At 36.8% G+C, this 16,220-nt stretch overlaps 1 protein-coding gene across 8 annotated transcripts in view; it reads right to left on the reverse strand.

The window, feature by feature from the left end:
* Nucleotides 1-16,220, reverse strand: part of TENM1 (teneurin transmembrane protein 1) — a 1,194,370-nt gene that overhangs the window by 95,571 nt on the left and 1,082,579 nt on the right. For all 8 annotated transcript variants that reach the window (XM_074324280.2, XM_074324276.2, XM_088794943.1 and 5 more), the window contains one exon: nt 1,048-1,202. In XM_074324280.2, the coding sequence (XP_074180381.1) occupies nt 1,048-1,202 (155 nt within the window). The remainder of the gene's footprint in view (nt 1-1,047; nt 1,203-16,220) is intronic.

Here is a 16,220-nt window from a genome sequence, read left to right on the forward strand (position 1 = left end):
GTGACTGGTGAAAGCAAGGGCATGTGACCCGATTTTGCCCAATGTGGCACAAGACGGAAATATGCTGGTATCTTTGCCTACTTCTGGTCATCTCTCTCTGAGATAATGAAACCTAATTGTTCAAGCCACTTTTAGATAAGTGTTTTATTACTTGCTGACAAAACCATCCTCTCTGATACACTAACCAATTTTAAAACTCTCAATTTACACTCTAATTTATTTGAAAAGATTATGTAGTAATCTCCTTTGTCAAAGTCACAGGTTCATGGAATATTAGAGCTTCAAAGTCCCTCTGAGGATTGTCTAGTCCATTTCCCACATTCTACATAGCAACCTCTTGTGTCTGTGGACTAAGAAAGACATTCACAAGGTGGTGGGACTATGCTGTATGCACTATAGTCTCTCTACATGTCTAATCCTGATTTTGTAGTATTGTGGTAAAATCAGAATTTTGGACTCAGGTGAGAGCTACACTGAATTTTAACTTTCATTCTCACTGGCAAAAAGCTTTCCTAAATATATGTAAAATAGATCTCAGAGGGAACATTGCTTTTACTCAAGAAAACTTCCAAATGTCCTCAAAATAGCTATTTATGGACACACAAATAAAAAGTCTTGTTCATATATTCATTTAAAAAGATTTCTAAAGACTTCAGTAGTCAATACTTTTCTAAATGGGAGTTACTGTATTAATTATAGTACAATTACAGTACAATACAATATATAAGAGTTATTGTATTTGTTGCTTAAAAATAATAAATTTATATATCATGGAAAATATTTAATAAATAAAATTGGTCTTACCGTCTAATAGATTCAAATTTGAGAGACTTAAATTCAACATTCCATCTATCATTATTCCCCTCCTTACCCCTAACAGTGCTTTTCTGAGGAGGCAAAAAGTAATTTACATAAAGAGAAACTTCTGCTGTCTGGTGTTATAACAGATAACTCAGGATTCCTTTCTATGTATTTCTATATGAGAAAATTGTTATTCATTTCCATGATGCCAAATGGTGATAACGCTTTAAAACCAGTGGTGCCTACCTGAGTGATGTCCATTCCTGAGTCACAGCTCAGTGGCTGTGTGGAAGTCAGACCATTTGAGCCGATTACAGTGGTGATCACAGCATTCCCATCAATTCTCCGAATCATAGTCCCATCCACAAAGTAAACGAATCCATGTCTATCAACTGTGATGCCTGTTGGGAAAGAGCAAATGAACATTAGGAGGCTGTTGGGCCACATTTGCACCAAGATCAGGAATTTGAAACAAGCCATAGAAATGAAAAAGCATTTTAAAGGCATATGGATTCAATTTTGCTCAGCACAGACAGGACAGTATTGGGATAGGTCTGTTTGGGCACACATTCACTTCTTTGTGTATAGAAAAGAAATGACAAAAATGTAATATGTGGAGATAAGCCAGGTCTAATAATTTTGTGTTATCCAATTTTACATTTCCACCCCCTTGATACTTGCTAAACTCAACAAACAGAAAAAAAAATCCTCTTTAAGATAAATGGGAAATGACAAGGGAGGCAGTATGCATCACATATCTTTTAGGGTGCAGATGCATAAGCCATTTGCTTATTTCCATAGTTGAATTAGAAATACCTGAGAGAGGACCCAATCAAAATGTCGGCGTGAGGTGAGCCTCTGTAAATCTCCCCTGGAATTTACAACTAATTGAACAACCATAACTTCACAAAGGACTCCCTGCACAGCAGACAGGCAAGATGAAGAGGCACACTACTGAATTCACCTAAAGGTGGGCAAATTGCGTGAGCGGGGGAGGAGGGAAGGGAGAAGAGCAGAGATGGAGACATGCCGGTACAGGATGGAGACCTAGCTCAGTGCTCCAAGCTCGCTGCATCCCAGAACTACCGCAGCTGCAGGAGAGGGAAGAAATCGAACTGCTAGGGCTCTATTTATAGCCCAAAGTGCTAAGGAGGCAGCATAAAACAGGGATTAATCCAACAATCACGGCAGAGACCTCAGAGAAAAGACTGAGGGAAGAAGGTTGAAAACGGTGGTTTAAGCTCTCACTGCTGAGCAGAGAACAGAAGGCTTAGGAACTGAGATTAGCCTCCCCTCCCTACCCTCCCAGAGCTTGCCCCGCCCCACCTGCCAGGTGCTAGAAGCAGAACAGTAGCAGTGTCAGATCAAAAGAACACAATATTTGCTGTTCTGAGAACTGTGGACGGCAGACACATATTTGCAGACCAACTAGTTCCGTCAAAGGGGAGAGAGCTGTGGAAGCAGTACCGGCTGTAGCGGTGGTTGCCGCCACTGCTCTGGGCCACCGCTCACAACTTACCCTGTCCCTGGCCCCACCTATCTGGGCGGATCACTGCAGGAGTAAACGGAACTGCTTAAACATATGGGCTCTGAAACTGGTGCAGGAAGGGATTTGGAACTTCAAAAGCTCTCCACATACCCACATGGACACTACGCCCTGTGACCCAGGCAAACTATGAACAGAGGAGAAGCCCGTCTCCCAGGGAATCCCCCCATTGTTTGAGAAGCTGGAATAGCGCAGAGATAACATAGCACTACTGTGTGTGAGAGAAAAAAAGGCTGCACTCAGAAAGAAAATAAAACAATCTATCACAATGGTTGCCAGAGGGTAAGGCGGGCGGGGGGTGGGGGGTGGGAGATGAGGGTAAGGGGGATCGAATATATGGTGATGGAAGGAGAACTGATTCTGGGTGATGAACACACAATGGGATTTATAGATGATGTAATACAGAATTGTACACCTGAAATCTATGTAATTTTACTAACAATTGTCACCCCAATAAATTTAATAAAATAAAAAAAAAAAAAAATCAGTAAAAAAAACAACAACAACAACAACAATCTATCAACAAGTACTGGAAAACAAAAGACCACTTCCTATCAACTTGTTGAAGAAGCCACTCCTGTAGATGCCTAGGAAGAAAAAATAATAAATCAGTAACTGCCATGAATAACCAAGGCTCAGAAAGAAATACAGCTCAGAAAGAAAGTGAAAAGTCTCCAGAAAAGGCACTTAAAGATATGGAAATATGCGACTTAAATAACAGAGAATTCAAGATTGCAGTTCTGAAAAAACTTGACGAGATGCAAGAAAACACAGAAAGGCAGTTTAATGAACTCAGAAACACAATCAAAGAGCAGCATGAGCATTTTACGAAAGAGATTGACATTGTAACAAAGAAACAAATAGAATGCCTGGAGATTAAGAACTCAATAGAAGAAATTAAGAATGAAATAACCAGTTTAGGTAGTAGAGTTGACCAGATGGAGGAAATACTCAGTGACATCGAAGACAGAAAACTGGAAATGACACGGATGGAAGAACAAAGAGACTTGAGACTTAAAAGAAATGAAAGAACTCTACAAGAACTTTCTGACTCCATCAGAAAGAGCAATATAAGAATAATGGGCATACCAGAAGGAGAAGAAAGAGAGAAGGGAACAGAGAATATATTCAAACATATTGTTGATGAGAACTTCCCACACTTGTGGACAGAACTGGATCCTCAAATCAAAGAAGCAAATAGAACACCTAATTACTTCAACCCCAACAGGCCTTCTCCATGGCACATTGTATTGTAGCTGTCTAAAATCAACGACAAAGAAAGAATCCTCAAGGCAGCCAGGGAAAAGAAGATGGTAACCTACAAAGGAAAGGCGATTAGATTATCATCAGATTTCTCAGCAGAAACTCGAAAAGCCAGGAGGGAGTGGAAACAAATATTCAAACTATTGAAAGAGAGAAACCATGAGCCAAGAATAATATATCCAGCAAAGATATCCTTTAAATATGAAGGAGGAATAAAGACCTTTCCAGACATACAGAAGCTGAGGGAATTTTCTAATACACGACCTGCACTACAAGAAATACTAAAGGAGGCTATTCAACCACCATTAACAGGGACAATTTGTGGCAACCAAAACTCAAAAAGGGGGAGAGTAAAGGCCTGAACCGGAATATGGGAATGGAGAAAGTAAGCTTGCTGAAGAAAATGGAATACTCTAAATATCAAACTTTCTTTTACATAAACTTAAGGGTAACCACTCAAAATAAATCCAGAATTGAAATATATACTGAAATAAAAGAAGAAACAGAGGGAAACATCATAGAATACCACCACACAGAAATAATAGACAACAACAAAAAGACAAAGAAACAATGGAGACACAGCCTTACCAGAAAACTAAAGATAGAATGACAGGAAATCCTCACATATCAATAATCACCCTAAATGTAAATGGACTGAACTCACCAATAAAAAGGCACAGAGTAGCAGATTGGATCAAAAAATTAAACCCAACCATATGCTGTCTCCAAGAGACTCATCTCAGCTACAAGGCCAAGCATAGACTCAAAGTGAAAGTGTGGAAATTGACACTCCAAGCAAATGGTAGCCAGAGAAAATCAGGTGTAGCCATAATGATATCAGATGAAACAGACTTCAAGGTGAAAAAGATAACAAGAGACAAAGATGGACACTTCATGATGGTAAAGGGGACTACCCAATAGGAAGACATAACAGTCATCAATGTTTATGCCCCAAATCAGGAAGCACCTAAATATACCAAACAACAACTAATAGAACTAAAGGGAGAGATTGACCAAAGCACAATTATACTAGGGGAATTAAATACATCATTTACAGCTATGGATTGATCATCCAAACAGAAAATAAATAACCAAATAGCAGCCCTAAATGACACATTAGATGAAATGGACATAATTATCATATATAGAGCACTTCATCCTAAAACATCCGACTATACATTCTTTTCTAGTGTACACAGAACATTCTCAAGGATAGACCATATATTGGGACATAAAATCAGCCTCAGCTAATTTACGAAGATTGAAATCATACCAAGCATATCTCTGACCATAAGACTTTGAAATTGATATCAACTGCAAAAAGAGAGCAGGAAAAAACAGAAATACATGGAGATTAAACAACATAATTTTAAAGAACGACTAGGTCAAAGAAGACATTAGAGGAGAGATCAAAAGATACATAGAAACAAATGACAATGAAAATACACCCTACCAAAATTTTGGGGAGGCAGTGAAAGGAGTTTTAAGAGGGAAATTTATATTATTACAGGCACATCTCAAGAAACAAGAAAAATCCCAAAAAATAACCTCATGTTGCACCTCAAAGAACTAGAAAAAGAAGAACACTTGAAACCCAATATCAGCAGAAGAAAGGAAATAACAAATATCAGAGCAGAACTGAATGAAATAGAGAGCAAAAAGACAATAGAAAAAATTAATGTGACAGACAGCTGGTTCTTTGAAAACATTAACAAAATTGACAAACCCTTGGCTAGACTCACTAAGATAAAAAGAGAGAAGACACTAATTAAAATCAGAAACGAAAACAGGGAAGTTATCACGGAAACCACAAAAATACAAAGGATCATCCAAGAATACTATGAAGGACTATATGCCACCAAATTCAATAACCTAGAAGAAATGGACAAGTTCTTAGAAACATATAGCCTTCCAAGGCTGAACCATGAAGAACTGGAAAATCTAAACAGACCGATCACCAGTAATGAAATTGAATCAGTCATCCAAAATCTTCCCAAAAGCAAAAGTCCGGGACCAGATGGCTTCACTAGTCAATTCTACCTACCTTCAAAGAGGATCTAATACCAATTCTGCACAAACTCTTCCAAAAAATTGAACAAGAGACAGTACTCCCTAACTCATTTTATGAGGCCAACATTACCCTGATACCAAAACCTGGTAAGGACAGCACAAATTAGAAAACTACAGACCAATATCTCTAATGAATACCGATGCAAAAATCCTAAATAAAATTCTAGCAAATCGAATACAACAATGCATTAAAAAGATTATTCATCACGACCAATTGGGGTTCATCCCTGGGGCACAAGGATGGTTCAATAGACGCAAATCCATCAATGTGATAAATCACATAAACAAAATAAAGGACAAAAATCATATGATTATATCAATTGATGCAGAAAAAGCGTTTGACAAGATACAACATCCATTTATGATTGAAACACTTAATAAAATAGGTATAGAAGGAAAATGCCTTAACATAAGAAAGGCCATATATGAGAAGCCCTCTGCTAATCTCATGAAGCCCTTTGCTCTACGTTCAGGAACACGACAGGGCTGTCCCCTATCACCTCTGCTTTTCAACATAGTGTTGGAAGTCCTTGCCAGAGATATCCGGCAAGAGAAAGAAATAAAAGGCATCCAAATTGGGAATGAAGAAGTTAAATTATCACTCTTTGCAGATGACATGATGCTATATATAGAAAACCCTAAAGACTCCACCAAAAAGCTATTAGAAACAATCAACGAATACAGTAAATTTGCTGGCTATGAAATCAACGTACAAAAGTCCATTGCCTTCCTATATACTAACATAGAAATCTCAGAAAAAGATATACAAAAAACAATTCCTTTTGCAATTGCAGCAAAAAGAATAAAATACCTAGGAATAAACTTAACCAAGGATGTGAAAGACCTATATGCTGAAAACTGTAAGGCATTTTTGAAAGAAATTGAAGAAGACACCAAGAAATGTAAAGATATTCTGTGCTCATGGATTGGAAGAATCAACATAGTTAAAATGGCCATATTACCCAAAGCAATATACAGATTTAATGCAATCCCCATCAAAATCCTAATGGAATTTTTTAAAGAACTAGAACAAAAAATCATCAGATTTGTTTGGAACCACAAAAGACCCCGAATAGCCAAAGCAATCTTAAGAAAAAAGAACAATAATGGAGGTATCACATTTCCTGACTTTAACTTGTACTACAGGGCTACAATAATCAAAACAGCATGGTATTGGTAGCAAAACAGACACATAGACCAATGGAATAGAATTGAGAACCCAGAAATAAAACCACATAAATATGGACAGACAATTTTTGACAAAGAAGCTAAAAACATACAATGGAGGAAAGACAGCCTGTTCAATAAATTGTACTGGGAGAATTGGAAAGCCACGTGCAAAAGAATGAAACTGGGCTGCTATTTGTCACCATGTACCAAAATTAATTCAAAATGGATCAAAGACTTAAGCATAAGACCTGACACAATAAACTGCATAGAAGAAAACATAAGTACTAAACTTACGGACCTTGAGTTCAAAGAGCATTTTATGAATTTGACTCCAAAGGCAATGGAAGTAAAAGCTAAAATAAACGAATGGGACTATATGAAACTTAAAAGCTTCTGCACAGCAAAAGAAACCATCGACAAAATAAAGAGGCCACAAAACTGAATGGGAGAAGATTTTTGCAGCAGTGCCTCCGATAAGGGGCTAATATCCAGAATATACAAGGAACTCATGCAACTCAACAACAACAAAAATAACAAACAACCCAGTTGAAAAATGGGCAGAGGACCTAAAGAGACATTTCTCCAAAGAGAACATAGAAATGGCAAATAGACATATGAAAAAATTCTCAACATCACTAATCATCAGAGACATGCAAATCAAAACCACAATGAGATATCACCTCACCCCAGTCAGAATGGCAATCATCAACAAGACAAATAGTAACAAGTGTTGGAGAGGCTGTGGAGAAAAAGGAACCCTCATACACTGTTGGTGGGAATGCAGACTAGTGCAGCCGTTATGGAAGGCATTGTGGAGTTTCCTCAAAAATTATGAATAGGATTATCGTATGACCCAGCAGTCCCTCTCCTGGGTATCTAGCCGAAAATTCTGAAAACATTTATACTTAAAGACACGTGTGCTCCAGTGTTCACTGCAGCTTTGTTTACTGTGACCAAGACATGGAAAAAACCAAAATGTCCTTCGATATATGAATGGATAAAGAAGTTGTGGTATATATACACAGTGGAACACTATTCGGCAGTAAGAAAAGATGATATAGGAACATGTGTGACAACATGGATGGATCTTGAGAGTGTAATGCTGAGCGAAATTAAGTCAGACAGAAAAAGCAGAGAACCATGTGATTTCACTGATATGTGGTATATAAACCAAAAACAACAAAAGAACAAGACAGACAAATGAGAAACAGAAACTCATAGACACAGACAATAGTTTAGTGGTTGCCAGAGGGTAAGGGATTGGGGGGTGGGGGGTGGGAGTTGAAGGTAAGTGGGATCAAATATATGGTGGTATAAAGAGAACTGACTCTGGGTGATGAACACACAATGGGATTTATAGATGATGTAATACAGAATTGTACACCTGAAATGTATGTAATTTTACTAACAATTGTCACCCCATTAAATTTAATTAAAAAAAAGAAAGGAAAAAAAAAGAAGTTGTGGTATATATACACAATGGAATACTATTTGGCTGTAGGAAAAGATGATATAGAAACATTTGTGACAACATGGGTGGATCTTTAGAGTATAATGCTAAGCAAAATAAGTCAGACAGCAAAAGCAGAGAATCATATGATTTCATTGGTATGTGATATATAAACCAAAAACAACAAAATAACAAAACAAACAAATGAGAAAGAAAAACTCATAGACCCAGACAATAGTTTAATGGTTACCAGCGGGTAAGGGGTGGGGGTGATAGATGAGGGTAACGGGGATCAAATATATGGTGATGGAAGGAAAACTGACTCTGGGTGTGAACACACAATGGGATTTATAGATGATGTAATACAGAATTGTGCACCTGAAATCTATGTAATTTTACTAACAATTGTCATCCCAATAAATTAAAAAAAATGGAGCTGGTGACTTCCCTATACTTGTCTTGACTGAGATTGGGTTTCCAAGGCCATTTACCCACCTTTTTTCTTTAAATTCATTCACCCAGACATGTTCAGGAAAGATATATGAGGAGGAGGAAAGAGTTTTCGGGCAGAAGCTAGGAGATCCTATTGTGAGACTGACTGTGACTTTCCAAACTTTATATAATCTGCCAGTCATCAGCTTTTTGTCTTTGTCTAATGTTGAAAACTCAAGCTGAGCTGACCATGTCAATGCATTACTGTAAAGATCAAAGAAAACAACATCTATTCTATCTATGAAATCTTTCTGAAAGGTTAACACAACTGATATTAATGTTTTTGATTTTGATTGTTAGTTTTCTGACATCAAGCTGTGGTTTACCTGTTACGTGATTACCTGCTTCAGCACAACTTGATTTAGGTGGCCATTCTGTCAGCATCTCCTCCACGCTGATGGTAATGAGAGATCAGTTTGCATAGTATCCTGTGTTACTTCTCCAGCCAAACTGGTCTATGCACTGACTCTGAAACACATTTCACTTTCCCATCACTACATTTTTGCCTGCTCTGTTTCCTGTGCCTGGAATACCCTTTCTTTCTCCTAGTATCCAAATCCTGCTTATCTTTCAAGACACAGTAAAAGTCTAGCCTCAATAATTACAATATACGAACTGACAAAAAGAATTGCAGGATCTTGATGGAGATGTTTCCTGTCAATTACATCAAACAATTTCATTAGTCTTGTCTGATGGTAGAAATTTCTGAGCCTATGAGAAGAGATATATTATACCAATCCAAAGGAGGATCACAACAGGTATAATGTGTCATTAGTTTGCAAATCTAAAGCCTAGCCTGTAACTAAGAGCATGAAGTGTTTTGACTGGACTTAAGAATGCATTTTACATGAGTGAGGGTCATTTAAAAAAATCCATTTCAGGACCACCGCAACCTTCATAGGAAGGGTTGAGTCATTCATTCCTCATTTAGCCTTGCCTCTTTGTTGTCTACTACCCTACCTTCTCTTCTTTGCCTTGTTCTTTGATCTCTTACCTCTCTTTGACTTCACTTAACCTACCTTACCAGGAATAGAGAGGTTAGAATTCAGTTCCAAGTTGTTCTTCACCCATGTGTCCAGTCCTTTTTCAGATTCCTTTCCTTTCCTCCAAACTTCCCTTATGTTCATTTATCTCTCCCTTTTTCTCAAAATCCCAATCAGCTCTCTATTCTCTGAAACGCTGGAGTGTTTATAGTTTGTATCCTACAACCGAATCCTGGATTACAGTTTCCTCTAATAATTCCTCTCATCTCCCCAACCAGATCATATTCCACTCATGGGTGGGGATCACATCTTTATACTCCACTTATAATTTCCACATTTCTTGATGCAGACCAGATTGTTTGCTGCTTGAAAAGTTTACAAAACTTTGGAGATCAGTGAACATGGTTCATTTTCCTAACAAGGAAAACCGGGGACATGGTGTGGGTCTGACAGAGTACTTAAAACTAGTGGGAGTGTTATAAATAGTGTAAGTGGGTCACTGACACTAGTGTCTTATCGACACTAATTGAATATATTGCAAGCATTAATTAAGATGATGGCATCTCAGGATACTTGTTTGATAACCAGGAGGTTTGAGCTGTAACAAGAGATTGTTGCATTTAGCATAGTTTTTGCCACACAGGAGTGCTTTATATGTTTATAGAATAAATAACTAAGGTCTGTATTAGGGATAGAACATTTTGAGCCATTAGAAAAAAAAAGAGTAATTAATAACAGTCAGCGAGTCTTATAAAGGAGGTAAAACAAAAGGAAATTGGCATATTAAAATACTGCCAGATATCACTTTTGTAACTGCAATGGTTCCTTAATTCAACTGTTCAAACATCTCTAGCATTTCCAAGAAATAGGAAGGTATCAATTTAGAGCCAATTCAGAAGACCCTAAATTGTGGTCATTTGCTAATTGATTATTTTTTTAACATTCAAATAGATTATTTGAATAAAGTCATGCAGATAAAAGTAGACCAGATAGACTTGGAAAATAAAATAGTGCCCAACATTATTAAAAAGAAATACAACAAAAAGAAAGATTTTGAGGATGCTAAGTGTTGATCTGTGGTTTCTCAAAACTTTCAAGCCTAACATGCTAAAATCAGAAGATTTAAAAGTAACCCTTCTTTAGACCAGTTGCTCCAGAAATGCCCCAGTTTTGTCACTCTGAGAAAGGCGGGAAGGCACCTTTTGAGGGACCTCAACTCCTAAATCAGCACTGGGGCAGTAGTCTGCCTACAGTTCTGATTTTAGTTTGTTCAGGAGAACACAGAGAAAAGATTATAGAAATCAAAGTAGGTAGCTTTGGCAGAAGCCATTCTGATGGGTTTTGGCTTGTGGAGGGACAAAGCAGACCTATCAATTAACTGTTATGGCTCCAATTTCCTTTAGTTAGTGATGCCTTCCAAAATGCTGCAATCAGCTTTCTTTCCTGAGTAAATACTGGTGAAATGAGGTACTTAGCCACCTTCCTTTTCCCCAAAGCCGATTACAAAGTCTAACAAGTGTTTTGAAAAACCACATGGAATAGCTAGTAAATGAAACTGGAAGAAAAATAGAGCAAATAACATTGGGGCTTCCTGGCTAGGCCTTGATATTTGGGGCATGAAGGTAAACTTGCATTTGATTTGCTAAGCTTTTGATTCCTCAGAGAGAAACTTTAAATGGGCCAGGACTCACTCCCAAGTAAACAGTGACTTTCTTTGGTCAAAGATAAAGCTGACTCATTATATTGAAGCTCTTTAATATCGAGGAAGTTCACTGTCAGCCATTTAGAGAACTCCACATATGGACGCATACTACATGTGTTGGTGAAATGCAGCAAATAGAAGATCCTCAAATCCAATCAGTTCAGAAAATAATAAATTAATGCTGGCCACCGTAGGCAGCCTTAAAGATTCTACTCGAGGGCTAAAGCTGGTGTTCATTCTGATATGTTGTTCCTGTGTCTTAGAGGTTGTGAAATATTTTGAATATCATCTCTGTATGAGTGAAAGCATTATTGAAAACAAAAACAAAACAAGACAAATCACTTTTTTAAATAAAATGGTCAAATACAAATATGCAGGTTGCTTTCTAAACTCTAATTCTGACTTGATTTTTTAAATTTTTGAAATATTTCAAATGGTAGACAACACAGGAAATAATATTATACACTGCCATGCATCTATCACCCAAATTTAATAGTTGTTAACATTTGTTTCACATATCTCTTTTTTTAAAAATTGTCATGAATAGAAACAAAATCTTATATCTTTTTCTCTATTCTCTTTTCCCTTCCCTCCACACAAGTAACCACTATTCTGTAGTTAGTGTGTATCATTCCCATGCATGCTTTGATATATTTTCTACACATGTATATATTCACAAATAATATATAGTATGATTTGTGCTTCAAAAATTTATGTAAGAAATGGATGGTGGTGACGGTTACATAACAATGTGAATGTACTTAATGCCTCAAAATTGTACACTTAAAAATGGTAAAATTTGGGGCGGACGGGTGGCTCTGTTGGTTAGAGCACAAACTCTGGGCAACGGGACTGCCAGTTCGATTCCCACATGGGCCAGCAAGCTGCACCCTCCACAACTAGAATGAAGTCAATGAGCTGCAGCTCAGCTCCTGGGTGGCCAGATGGCTCAGTTGGTTGGAGCGTGGGCTCTCAACCACAAGGTTGCTGGTTTGACTCCTCAACTCCCATAAGGGTTGGTGGGCTGTGCCCCCTGCAACTAACAACGGCAAGTGGACCTGGTGCTGAGCTGCGCCCTCCACGACTAAGATTGAAAGGACAACAGCTTGACTTGGAAAAAATCCCAGAAGTACATACTTTTATCCAATAAAATTCTGTTCCCTTTACCCAATAAAATCTTTTTTTAAAAAAAGGTAAAATTTATTTCATATTAATGTATTTTACACCAAAATATGCTAATGATATCACACCATATATATTATTTTGCAATTTTCTTTTATTTGTGCAACCTTATGTTTTGTGAGTATTAATTTTTTATATGTAGATCTAGTTTAATTCATTTTTACTGTTGTATAATATCCCATCATTTGATTAACTCCTATTGATGGATTGTTAGGTTGGCTCCAATTTTTTATTTTTTTTTACTGTATATAATGACATCCTAGCACATGTCTCTTCTTGTACATGTTTACTTGTTGTGACTTTCCACACATTTTTCTACAGTAAATCTCTCACCAGTACCTCTCTCCAAGTATTTTAAATACATGGCTAAAATTTTTCTCTTTACTTGGACAATGAATTTTGCAAGCAAATAGAATTAAATCAGGATGGTGTCTATACAATCAATGAAGTTTGACAGAAAATAATTTGAATATAGTCAAACAACTTTGAAAACACAATGTTTGTTACTAGTCTTGAAAACAATCCAGTTAATAACAGTTATTAGTTTTAAAACTTATTTACTTATCCTCATTATCATCATCATCATTCTTTTTTCCGTACTTAATCTGTGCCAGGTACTGACTTAACCCATATCATGTCATTTCACCTCTATAGCCCTGTAAAGAAGGCAAGTGCACAATCTCCATTTTACAGATGAGAAAACAGCAGTTCAGAGATGTCAGTAATAAATTTGAACTCAGTTTTATCTGTCTGATTCTAAAGTATCTGTGTCTAACTACTCTAACACTTTCTAAGTTTTCCAAATTTCATGAGGCACAAATGGGATAGACAAACAGTGTGATTTAAGGGTTATTGAAAGTCCTGCCCATCTGCCTTAAAAATATCTTTACTGCAGGAATGTGTTTCTAGGAGAACACAAACGTTAGAGACCTTAAGAAAATATATTGCTACACCTGATCGTATAAAGTTAGAAAACTTCTATATGGTTAAAAAAAGAGAGATATGATAAAGTTGAACATATTTGTTACACATGTGAGAGACAAAGGGATGCTTTTCTTAATTTGTAAAACAGACAAATCAACAGCTCAGTAGAAAAATTGGCAGAAGACATGAAAGTGAATTTACTGAAAAAGAAATACAAATGGTCATAACAGATATAAAACGACACTCAATTTCATGTATAATTAAAGAAATTCAAATTAAAGCTATAAGCTATAAGATACCATTCCCCACTGATCAGATGGGTATATATTAAAAGTTTTAATGATACTCAGAGCTGCTGAGGTAATGGGCAGTCTTACACACCATTGGTGTGAATGTGTTCCATCTTTTGGGAAGACAATTTGGTAATATCGATTACTGCTAAAGAAATCACAAGAGATGCCTTCAAAGAGAGGGCCTGAAGTGTGTCTGTTTGTGGTGAAGAAGCCTGGAATTTTCTTTCTGTACCTTTTTACAGAGTTTGTATTTTGAAACCTTAGATATACGTATATTACTTTTACATTTTTATGTTTCAATATCATTGGGGTTTATCTAGATAGTGAGATTATTGGCCATTTTAATTTGTATTCTTTATATTTCTCTTTCTTAAAAATAATAAATGTAATTAAAGTATCTTTTACTACTAGACTGCCAGGATGCCTTCTTCAAGGTCTTCCATTCAGGTTTGTTCCTTGACTTATAGTACTGCCTCTTCAGCAAGTTTCCAGTAACATGCTCAGATGAGCGTAACATATTGTCAATCATCAGTACTATGACACTTCTTTTGGAGAGTTGTCATTTATTAAAGCAAAGAGACCAGATCCTCGGAGATTGGCCATAGGACAGGACAGATTGTGTGTGCACCTGCACATGTTTCAAAATAACATATTTTGTCTTTTGTTAAATCATACAAATAATAAATGCTCAGAAAATTAAAGAGAAGAAAATAAATCACTGATAATTCCTTATATAGCAATTACCATTGCTAGCATAAAAGTTTAGATAAACTTCTCAAACTTTTTTCTCTGTATGTATACACCACCCCTATACCCTTATAGTACTTAAAGTTTTGTATCCTGAACTTTCCACTTAATATTATTTTGTGAGTATTTTCCTTATACCTCCAGAGGTATGCCAAAGTTTGGGGGCAGTGATAGGGGTCTTTCCTGGGTGCAGACAGTAAGGGGAGCTCATTTTCAGTAGAAATATTGAAAACAATAATAAAACTGATGAATAGCACTCTATGTTTACTGTTGCCATTCACTGGAAATTCTAAACAATGTCAGCGAAAAAATATTCCTCCCACCATCTCATCCCACCTTTAGTATGCCACTGCATGCCTACCCAGTTCTGATTAGGGAGAGGGAAGAGGAAAGGCTGGATTTCTGGCTAGGGAAGACAGATTGAGGGATTGAGGAAGGGGCTCAGAGTAAGCCAGAGAAGTCACTGAAAGAATGAATAAAGAGGAGACATTTCAAACATTCCCAACTTTACCAGTGAATCTGCTTGACTTAAAGAAGAAAAAAACCTAGCAGTTGTCCATCTTATGTGTTTAAGTTAATTTAAGTCATCAGTGCCTTCAAAATGCTGATCTAAATGCCCTGTGTGGTGCTAGCTATAATCCTTGGTCTGAAGAAGCCAAAAAAAATGCAATCAATTGATCAATTATAAGATAAAAATGGGCTCCCTAGGTCCACTTCCAGCTGTGTTTTAACCTGTGATGATGTGAAAATCATGGATTTCCAAAGACATCTAGGTTTGCGGCATGTTGTGTGAGTTTTATACTCTACAGCTGCTGATTCAATCACTATTGATACTGGAAGACCGATGAAGATAAAAACATGTTCTGATGACTCTTCTGTTGTGGAGTGAATGTTTTGGATTTTCCGGGAAGTCAACACACTGTAGATTTCATATTCCTTCAAGAATCAGCACACCATGCTAGACTCACCATGAAACGACTTTCTCATTTCTTTGATTTTATAGTCAGCTCCCTGCATTTTGTAAACTTGAAATTACTGAGTCATCTTGTACTGATGGTGGGGCAACATGGGGCCATGATCAAAGGTTTAGTTCTAATACACTTTCATGTTTTAGAACCTTAAAAACAGTTTGTATTGAAAGAAATTTTCTAATTAACTTCTGAAGAATTTGTACAGTAAAACATCTTACCCTACTGAAGAAGACTGGTAAAGCAAATGCTCTACCTTCTGCTGAAGAGAAACTGTATTTAGAAGGAACTTGCTATTCTCATAAAACTTTTAATAGGAAGAAGTGAATCAAATTCCTTAATTACCATTTTATGGTTGGTAAAAGGGCAAATTACATGCCATCCATTTCCAAACTTTTAAATGTCTTTGGTGCTTTTAATTAAAGCTGCCATCTAGAAACTACTAAAGCAATTTTACGCAATTAGTTATTTATAGGTTACCATATTACATCACTTAAAATATAACTTAACTGATTTGCAGTCTGTTAGTGTGTGATCTCTGTCATTTTTGTTTGGTGAGGAGGGGGTTCTTCTTATTGTCAGATGAGGTGAGTCTTAAGTGGACAGACAAGAAAGATATTACACTGATG

This window comes from Rhinolophus sinicus, chromosome 18 (genome assembly GCF_057876585.1).
Source record: "Rhinolophus sinicus isolate RSI-liver-muscle chromosome 18, RSI-T2T, whole genome shotgun sequence".
NCBI classification, from domain to species: domain Eukaryota; kingdom Metazoa; phylum Chordata; class Mammalia; order Chiroptera; family Rhinolophidae; genus Rhinolophus; species Rhinolophus sinicus.